Source organism: Sminthopsis crassicaudata, chromosome 2 (genome assembly GCF_048593235.1).
Source record: "Sminthopsis crassicaudata isolate SCR6 chromosome 2, ASM4859323v1, whole genome shotgun sequence".
Taxonomy (NCBI): Eukaryota; Metazoa; Chordata; class Mammalia; order Dasyuromorphia; family Dasyuridae; genus Sminthopsis; species Sminthopsis crassicaudata.
Genome location: NC_133618.1, coordinates 52,460,549 through 52,470,310, shown reverse-complemented (window position 1 = coordinate 52,470,310; position 9,762 = coordinate 52,460,549). Strand labels below are relative to the sequence as shown.

General features: G+C 40.7%; 1 protein-coding gene across 10 annotated transcripts in view; it reads right to left on the bottom strand.

Moving 5' to 3' along the window:
• Positions 1-2,235: 2,235 nt before the first annotated feature.
• FBXO31 (F-box protein 31) overlaps positions 2,236-9,762 on the bottom strand; it is a 60,101-nt gene continuing 52,574 nt past the window's right edge. For all 10 annotated transcript variants that reach the window (XM_074286270.1, XM_074286266.1, XM_074286265.1 and 7 more), the window contains 4 exons: positions 9,089-9,198; positions 8,140-8,293; positions 6,021-6,442; positions 2,236-2,609 (listed from right to left, as the gene is read on the bottom strand). In XM_074286270.1, the coding sequence (XP_074142371.1) occupies positions 2,387-2,609; positions 6,021-6,442; positions 8,140-8,293; positions 9,089-9,198 (909 nt within the window). In that variant the 3' untranslated portion in view covers positions 2,236-2,386. The remainder of the gene's footprint in view (positions 2,610-6,020; positions 6,443-8,139; positions 8,294-9,088; positions 9,199-9,762) is intronic.

The following is a 9,762-nucleotide window of genomic DNA, read 5'->3' as shown; positions in this document are numbered from 1 at the left end:
TGGGAACCTAACATATTTTAATAAATGGTCTTGGGACTCCCTTACTGATACAGTCCAAAGAGGGAGAGAACAACACATACATTATAAAGGGTTTATTTAGGTTCACTCTGAAGGAGTCAGTGATCTAACAGGTCAGGTATAAGTATCTTATTCAAAAATATCTTTTTAATTGGATTTGTTGAAACCTAAAAGGTACACACAATTAGCACCTGCAACTATGCTTAAGCTTTTCGTTTTCTCCATAACCACAGCCTAAAACATCAGGATGAGAAAGATGCTAAGGCTTACAGTTGGTCTTGTCAAGAAAAAAAGCAAAAAATATCTGGTACAAAACATTTCATTTCTGCTGCAGGCTTCACCTCACTGCTTCACTGAAAGAAAAATCCAATTTTAAAAAGTGCTTGGGCATAGATGCTTTTAAACTCCTGGTGGCAAAGACAACCAGGGGCACTTGGTCTGAAACAGCCCCTTGTTACATATCTCAGCATACACTCTAACGACGCTCTCTTTAAGTGCAAAGAAAAGCACTTCAAAATAGTTTTTCAAAACACTATTCTTAGGGTTTTAAGAGAATCTAAGAAAAATAAAGCATAAGCTGATTAAGGACAGTGCCCAAGATATTAAGTCTGGGATGGCCTTGTTTCAAATTGAAAAATGACAGTCAGGAGCTATTACCAAAAAACAAAAATATAGAAGGGGAGTTTCAGAGAGTTTCAGAGAAATATCTAAGGCAAGGGTCAGCAAAGATTCCATCAAACTACTACATCTTCCACATGTCCAACTGCCAAATAGAATGCTGGCCAGGGTAATCGAAGAGAATTCTTACCAAGCACATGTGCCACACACACAAAAACAAACAAAAATAAAAGAGCACTTTCTACAAGAATCTCTTCAGCATAAGGAAATGTCCTACTTGCCTATATTGAGGCAAAATAAAAGGCTTAAAAAGAAAACAAATTGTGAAGCCTGGCATTTAGTCATAGTTCTTAATAAAACAGTAAAAACAATGGCAACTGTAAAGCAAGGTCTTGAAAATGATTGAGTATTTATTCTATCATGAGACAGACCATCCACAAGAGTTTCAGATGGTAAAGAAAACTCAAGGGGCAGACAGTTCTCACTATTTGTAATTCACAAAGTATTCAATATGTTGGGACAATATTTCTCAAACTCAAGGACTTAATTCATATACAAACAAAGGCCTTCGAGGTGCATCCATTTCAGTTGCTAAACAATTTTAGTCGAACCCAGCACCAAAGAGATCACAATAGTGACTGTGACATGGTTGTCTAAGATCAAATCTCTAGATATATCCCTTACACCTTGCACTCAGAGAGAATTATCTGGCCTAATGTTTCATTCCTAGTATCACCACACAGGTGTATCAAGCATAGCATAATATGAAAATTAATGCAATGTTAGCTTTAGTTAGCCATGGAAGTGACTGTGAAGATGGTCATCTGAACTAGCGTATGGATGATACAGAGTACAAGGCAAGCTTTGTGTACAGGAAGAGGGGTAACGGACTCTATTTTCTTCTTCTAACCCTACTCTGTATTTGTGTGTGGCTGCTCCTCCAAGAATCTCAGAGCACTCTGACATTCAAGTGACAGATATAAGCTTCATTTTACAAATGGAGAAGCACAGGCTGGAGGTTAAGTGTTTTGTCCAAAGTCTAAATGAATCAGCAGAAAAACATGGAAGAAAGCCCAGGCCTCCAAACTCCAAAGCTGGCATTCTAGCCACTGGACTTTACTGCCTCCGGATCAGTTCTATTTACTAGAAATGGACCCACCCAAGCTGAATAATTCAGTCTCATCTTCAAGAAAATCCAGACGCCTGCCTGATTCCCTCAGATCTACAAGTCATTATCTTCTTTTTTGATCCTACGCAAAAGAGCCATTGGGGCATCCATTTTCTGATCACTCCTCTCCTGACTACAATTAAGAGAGTTCTGACATGATAGTACCAACTTCCCTGAAACAGGTTTTTGTTTCCCCTGGAAAACTGCCAGGAGCCAAAGGCAGGCTCACCTCCCTCATGCTAGCAGCTTCACAACTCCCTGGACCATTCCCCTCAGTCTGGTTCTGATTGAGTTTTGTTTTGTGTAAGTGGCGACATGTTCAATGTTCTTCTCCAAAGGTTACTGGCAAATATACAGATCTATATTACATACTACGTAGAAAGTACTTCAAGGAAGGGTGCGTGAACTTATACTCCTTTGACAATAAAGTGTGCATTTTGGTAAAAAGGCCTTATTTCAAAAGTGCATGCTGCTTTGAGTCATAGATACCAATGTCTGCAAATCTTATCTCATCCTCCAGAAGCCAAAGGAGATGAGATGTTCCCTTCCAGCGAGCCTCCCTCTATGATGAGAAGTAGATCATCAAGTTGTCAATGACTGAATATTCTTGAGCATTTCATCAAAAGCTTCTGGGGAAGGGGGCTCGGCATTCTGGAAAGTGGCCTTGATCCTGCTGTAAAGGCTGAAGGATTTCAGTTCCAGCCAGATAAACCCAAAGCGATCCTCGTCAAACAAGATGAAGATGCCTGGAGTCCGCTCCGGGCTGGTGAAGCCATGTCCTGCTATCAGACCTGTGCCATAGAAACTGGGGGGGAAAGAAAAAGGAAGAGATGGTGAGGGGGGGGAAGGGGACAAAGGAAAGTCTTTTAAAGACACACAAACAACAGGCCCCTTCTTCAGCAGGCTAAAACTTAATCATTGAGAATAATCAAAGTCACCCCCCCTCAGCCTCTTTCTCCCAAAAAACCCGGACTTAACACCAGCCTCTGGCTTCCTGGTTAGAGAGGGAAAATGGTGAAGTTGGGAATGTATCAGTAGGGGCAAAAATAGAGCTAAAATCAAATAGGCCTGACCCAGTGCTTAGAAAGACCGGCACTTGCTTGCAAGATAAATGATTTCTCACTTTGGGGAGAAAAAGTTACCATAGACCCCAAACAGGTAAAGATCATTAACAACATTCAAGCAATAAAGCTTAGTCAGTAAAGCACTAATTATTTCAAATTTCAAACCTGGCTAGATCTGGGGTCCATTATTGTGGGAAATTCTCTCTATTAATACAAACTGCAATTTATTGATGCTTTCTTGTTACAAGGGCTTTTACAGAGAGTCTCTAGAATTGTTCTTTAAAACAACATTGTGTGGGGACTAGGACAACATAAGACCATCTATCTAATATTCTTTGTTTTCCCCTCACCCAATTCTCTTTCTAATCAAGTATTTCTTCACCATCAAATGATCGCAAATTTAGGAGATAGAAAGTGTTGAGAGCCGCAATCTCTAAGCTGATTGGCCACGCCAGCACTGAGATCAAATGTGCACAGCACTCATGCAGGAACAACATTTCCTTCTATGATTAGTGGACTACTATTTCCTATATGATTTATAATTGGTTTGAATACAGCACTAAACATTATCTAAAAAAACCTGGTGACAAGGGGAATTTGGGCAAGTTAACTAGAAATTATTCCACATTCATATTCTGTCCTAAAAAAACTAATCTCTCACTGAGACATATGATAAAGGAGAGAGAATCCAAAGGTGCAAGAAATAATGGTGTTTACCAACTTAGACTCAGAAAAGATCAGTATGCCTAGAAACCAAAAGATGGTTAAAGTATAACTAAGAATTGCCCTAAATGCCTTTGTATCAGGGAAATAGAGGAATCAAACAATCCATAGAATTGACAAAGAAGACATAAAGTAAATTAACAAAATTCAATGACATTTAACCTTGTATAACATTTACCTTTCATTACTGGCTTCACATAATGTAATCAATAATTAACACTTAACCATAAAAAACTTACTCAAATATTAAATGTCAAATGTAGCAACATATAAAGATCAATAAGTCAGACACGTCTGAAGACTATATTGACCTAAAGAAAAGTATATGATCATGATATAGTATAAAATAAAGCCTGAAGGAGCCTGAGAGAAGTGGGAGCATCACTTCCATCAGTTCCTCACTCAGACTACCCCACGACTCCTGTCTTCCTTTGACGCCAATCCTATTCCTCCTGCTCAGCCCCTGGGACTCCCTGAAGAGGCTGGACCCCCCCCCCTGCAAGAAGGGAGCCTTGCATGTCCTCAAGTCCAATCATCTCATTTATAGATGAAAAAACTGAGGCCTGAGGCATTAAGCAATTTGCTGACAAATAATCACTACAAAACAATGGGATCTCAATAGTCAATTGTGAGACTAAGATATTATCTGTCACAGAAAACCATTTTTGAAATTCTGCCAATTCCCCTCAAAGAATTTCCTCATTATGTGTGTAGTATTCTCAGAAGGATGTCTGTGAGTCAGTTATTGCTGCATTCTCAAAATCTAGCCATTTTTGAGGGTTCAGAAATTGTTGTATTTTCCACCCTTTTCCTTCCTAAATGGTCTTAAAAGAACAATATCGCTCCTTCCATCCTTATGTCACTTCTAACCCAAATCCTGGGTACATACTTGGTGTGTACCACTCACTCTGCCAGACTTAAATAATACAAAGGAGTACTAGGTATTAGGATCCAAATGTCATAGGACCTCAAAAAATTAAACTAATTTATAAAATTTAAGCCATAATTTAAAATTTTCAATTAAAATTATTTTTAATTTGAAAAATAATTTAAATGTTTTTAAATTTAAGAAAATTAATTAAAAATAATAAAAGAAAGGGAATTGCCAGCACTTTTATCACAATGGATCCTACGTTCCTGTTTTATCTACAAACACTCAGGATTATAGGCCTCATCTGGGTGCCATGCCAAGTTTTCAGAAGATTTGTTTCTGTTTCCATTGTCTTTTGCTCTTTTACGAGGTGATATCACTCATCATCTTTTCCCATTTTTCCTACACTGTTTTACAAATAAATTTCTAAACTAATGGTGTCCTTGGCTGCCGTGTCTCTACATCTGACAAGGAAAGGAAGTGTTTTTGCTAGAGTCTCTAAAAAGATTTCTGAGATCATCTGTTCTTCTTGTTCTTCTTACAACAACTTAAAGCTTTTGTTGGAAACAAAAATAAACAAGGTCAGTACCTTTGCCTTTTTCCATGTCCCATTTTTTCAAAATCAACAACTCGTGTCAATAATTTGCGTTGAAGCAATTTTAATTTTTCAGAGATTTCTTCTCTCAATCCTTCTAATTTGATGTGGATTTGGATCTTAACAATTGCCTGACTGCACAGGGAAAGCTGATTCTGATGACTTTTGTGGACTGTTACCCATTATTCATTTTAGTCTGATAAAATAATTTCACTGTGCTGTTTTTATAACTTCAAAAATTATTCAATGAGTGCCTACTATGTGAACATAAAAAGTAAGTTAGGAAGTCCTAGCCCGACAAAAGCTTTTTTAAAAAACTCCTAGAACCAATTGCATCAACATTTATAGGGACTTGTCATGGCCAGCATGCAGAAATGCCGATTGAAGGCGGTGGCCCTGGTCAAGATTAGGTGAAGAAGAAGATAAGTTCTCAGCTAGGAAACAAGAAGATCCCCTGTGCTGGAGTGTGAGCTGAAAGGCCTGGCTAGGCTAGAGTGCAAGTCCATCCCAGAGAGACAGGGAGAAGCAATGATCTCAAACTCTTTTCACAGCATGTCAAGTAAGTCTGGTGCTGACAAGAAGAGAGGCAAATCAACCCTCACTGGGGGTCCTTTTGTGCTCACACCGTCTCATGAACCAAAGATGGGCACAAAGAAAAGGGAAAAACAGGGAAGGGAAGAAACCAGGAGCCAGCCCCTGGAAATTTGTCAGCAGATCCCACAGGCACTGGCATTGCTGAGAGCAGAGGGTGGGCAGCGGAGAATTCCCACAGGCCTAGGCTCTCCCAAGGACCCCCAGGACCTGCCATGAGCACAGACTAGCCCAGAGCCCAAGAACTAACTCCCCCTTAGCTGCTCCCCACAGTGGGAACCTAAAATTGCTCACAACGGACTGGTCAGAACTTTACCACCTCCCCCAATTCATAACTCAGAAGACAAAATCTGGGCCACCCCCATTTCTTACCACATCCGGCAAGTTCGAGGGTAGTCTTCGTTTCTGGAGATCACTCCTGCAGGTAACACAAAAGGCTGCCCGGCCTCAGATGGAGCCGGGTCTGGAGCTGCTGGTGGCCCCCCTCCAGAGGCTTCTACCCCCTTCTCAGTCCCGCCTCCTTCTTCTGCAGCCCGAGAGGGAGTGGGCATGGGCGGCTCTGGCTTCTGGTAAGCAGGCCCTGGTGGGCCTTCTCTAGCGCTCGGGCGGGCACGGCCCTGCCCTTCCTCCTGCCCCTCCTGCTGCTGCTGTTCCTGACGGACTTGCTCCCGTACCTCCAGGATGATACGAGAGAGCTCATTAAAGTTACGCAGGTTCTCGACATCAGGCAACTGGATTCGATGCATGAGGTCAATTTCCACAGTCTGCTGGCCAGCTGGAATATTGGGATCTCCCTAAAAGGGCCAAGGAATCAGCAGAATGTTATTTCAGGAGTAACCTGGATAACATGCATTGTCCAGCTTCTACTGAAGACCATATGATTTCTGTCCTCTCTCCCATGCAGCTGTAACAAAGAAAGACATTTCAGATGCCTTTTATTAAGTCTACTTCCCATTCTGCATAGCTCATGGGGTTACTTGGCCCAGTGTTCTCCTTGTCAGGGATTCTGGCGATTATGGGACATGGGGGGAGGGGGGAGGATTGTTAAGAATCAACCTGAACCCCATCCAACCATTTGTCCCTAGGTCATTTACATCACTTGAATTGATATTCTTGTAGTGCATCTTTATTCAAAGGTTTGTAGTAAAAATCAGTGTAAATGTGGGTATGTACAGTCAAGCTAAATCAGAATTGATTTGCAATTGTTTATGTCAAGCCATGAAAAAACAATGTTGGGGGAAAGGGAATGTATGTGCAAATTTCTGAAGATATCTGAAACTTTTAAAGAAGGCAAAAATTCCAAAAAGAGAATGTAAACCTGGGCTAAACTAAACAACTGAGCTAAGTGTCTTCAAGAAAAGCATTTCTTGGGGCAGCTAGGTGTCACAGTGGATAGAGTACCAGCCCTGAAGTCAGGAGGACCTGAGTTCAAATCTGATCTCAGACACTTAACACATTTTAGCTGTGTGACCCTGGGCAAGTCACTTAACCCCAATTGCCTCAGAAAAAAGCAAAAAAGAAAAAGGAAGGAAGGGAGGAAAGGAGGGAGAGAGGGAGAGGGAGGGAGGGAGGGAGGGAGGAAGAAAACTATTTCTTGCCAAGGACAAAAAAAAAAAAAAAAAAAAAAGATGGCTAGGTTAGGATAGGGTAAGGCCAAGATGGGGGAAAAGGGAAATATGGAGATCCCCCCCAAGGATCCCTGTGGACAGTGAGCAAAGTGCCCAAAGAGGGACTTAAAGAGGAAATATTTCTAAACAGAGTTCAATGCACAAAAGCTTGCATGTGGGGGCCGGGCAGCCTCGAGGAAAACAATTTCAACTTGACAACCCTGGGGGCAAAACTGAGACCAGATCCTCATTAACCTGCCCCCTAAAAATCCTACCAGCTCTCCACAAAACTGAAAGGCTCAGAAAATAAGGACTCACTCTTAGTCCAAGGTTAAAATGGGGGAACTAGCAAGAAACAACTGACCCAAGAAGTAGGAGACAAGCTGGAGCATTGGGGCAACCTGACCCCTAGTTTGTTCAGGTGTCCTTACTAGATGCTGATCACCTGGGAATGGGGGCTGGGCCCTCACGGAACATCAGAAACTATTTCAAGGCTGCTAAGCTGACACCTGCCTTGAGTCACACAGAGAGGGAGAAGCAGAGCCAGAATTCAAGTCCAAGTCCTAGAGCCAGGATGGATCTGACTTCCAATCCCAGCTCTGCCTATGACAGTCAAAAGTCCTGCTTTATCCAGTCACATCCCCTCGGGGGGGGGGGGGGGGGGGGGGAGGAGGGGGGACTCAGTTTTTTCAAGTATAAAACCTAAGAGAAGGACTGGACGATTTCTAAGGTCTTCCATTCCCAAGTCTTCGAGATGATCCCAGGCTCTCCGACACCAAGGGCATCATTCCCCTACCTGGCACCACAAAAAGTTAGATGCTGGAAATTACTCTGGAGTCCAGGAGCCAGACAGGCCGGCAGAGAGACAGCGCCAGCAGACTTACCGTGATCTTTGTTCCTTTGGCACATTTCCCATGGAAGCTCAGCATGACAATCTCTAAGCCGTGACTCCCATAAGTCCCCTTGAAGAGGCCTGGCCTGATGAGGTCATCAGGCCTTCGAGGAGGGAGGTAGATCCGCCTATAAGTCAGACAATTGCTGCAAAGGTACAAAAATCACAGCAGTGTCACTTTAAGGTTTCTGATTTATGGAAGAAATCATCACCTATTTTTCTTTCTTTAAACTTCAGGAAATGTCACAGTTTGTTTTATCTCCCTAAACTTGAGATGGAAAATGTCATCTGCATCCAGAGAGAGAACTATGTAGACTGAATGTAGATCAAAGCTTAGTATTTTCATCTTTTTTTGTTTGTTTTTTTCTTTCCCATGGTTTTTCCCCTTTTGGTCTGATTTTCCTTGCACAACATGACAAATATGGAAATAAGTTTAAAAAAAGACTGCTTATCTTTCGCAGAGAGAGGGAGAAAAATCTGGAACACAAAGTCTTACAAAAATGAATGTTGAAAACTCTTTGTATAATATATTTGTAAAAATAAAATATCAATGAGAAAAAAATGTTTTAAATAAAGTAAATACCTATATCTGTATTTATCAATACATAGATGTGTATGTGTATATCAAGAAATACAGAGAAAATACAAAGATGAAGAAAGAAAAATACATAGACGAGAGAGAAACTTAATTAAAGTCTAACTGATTAAGGGAGAGAGAGACTCACAGTAATGACAGACCACTAAAGCACTGCAGTTTGTGTATATAAACACAGGCATATTAAATACATATTTGAGTATCTGTTTTGCATAGACAAAAATGCAAATGCTCAAAGTACTGTCAAACATGCAAGCCTTTTGTGGAATTGCTCTAGGCAGCTTCTTCAGGTTCAGAGGGGGAAAGATGCAATCAGGAATTCTTGGTATGTAATGCTGACACTTACTCATATTGACTGGTATATATGAACTTCATCAGAATAAGCTCCTGCATGTGTTCATGGAAAATGTCTTCTAAGGTCCGCCCCCATTCTTCTCTCAGCCATGTTCGGAATTCCTGCCAAAATAATAAAATTTATTAAATTCTCCAGAAAATTGGCACAAAGAGATATCTTTAAATGATCATCCCCCAGCTGTTTGTAGATGATGTACTAGTAATATTTCCACCATGTACTAGAATATAGTATATTTAACTCTTAAAAACTACTCAAGTCAACATAATTTATACAAAACTCTTAGTTCCTAAATTCTACAAATTTCAACATTATTTAGAACTAATCCTAACATTCAGCAGATTCAGATTTTATTTTCAAATTATTCCAATTTGTGAACTATTTTGGAGTATTTTTCTTTCCCCAATCCAAGCAGTTTAACAAAAGTGAATCAAGTGCCCATTGTGATGGAGTTCTTTGAAAAATAGACATTAGGTGCAGCTAGGTGGAGCAGTGGATAGAGCACCAGCCCTGAAGTCAGGAGGACCTGAGTTCAAATCTGACCTCAGACACTTAACCACTTAATAGCTGTTATGACTATACCCAGTGCTAGTCACTTAACCCCAACTGCCTCCTCCCCAAAAAATAAAAAATAAAATAAAACAAAACAAAAACAAATGATAAACATT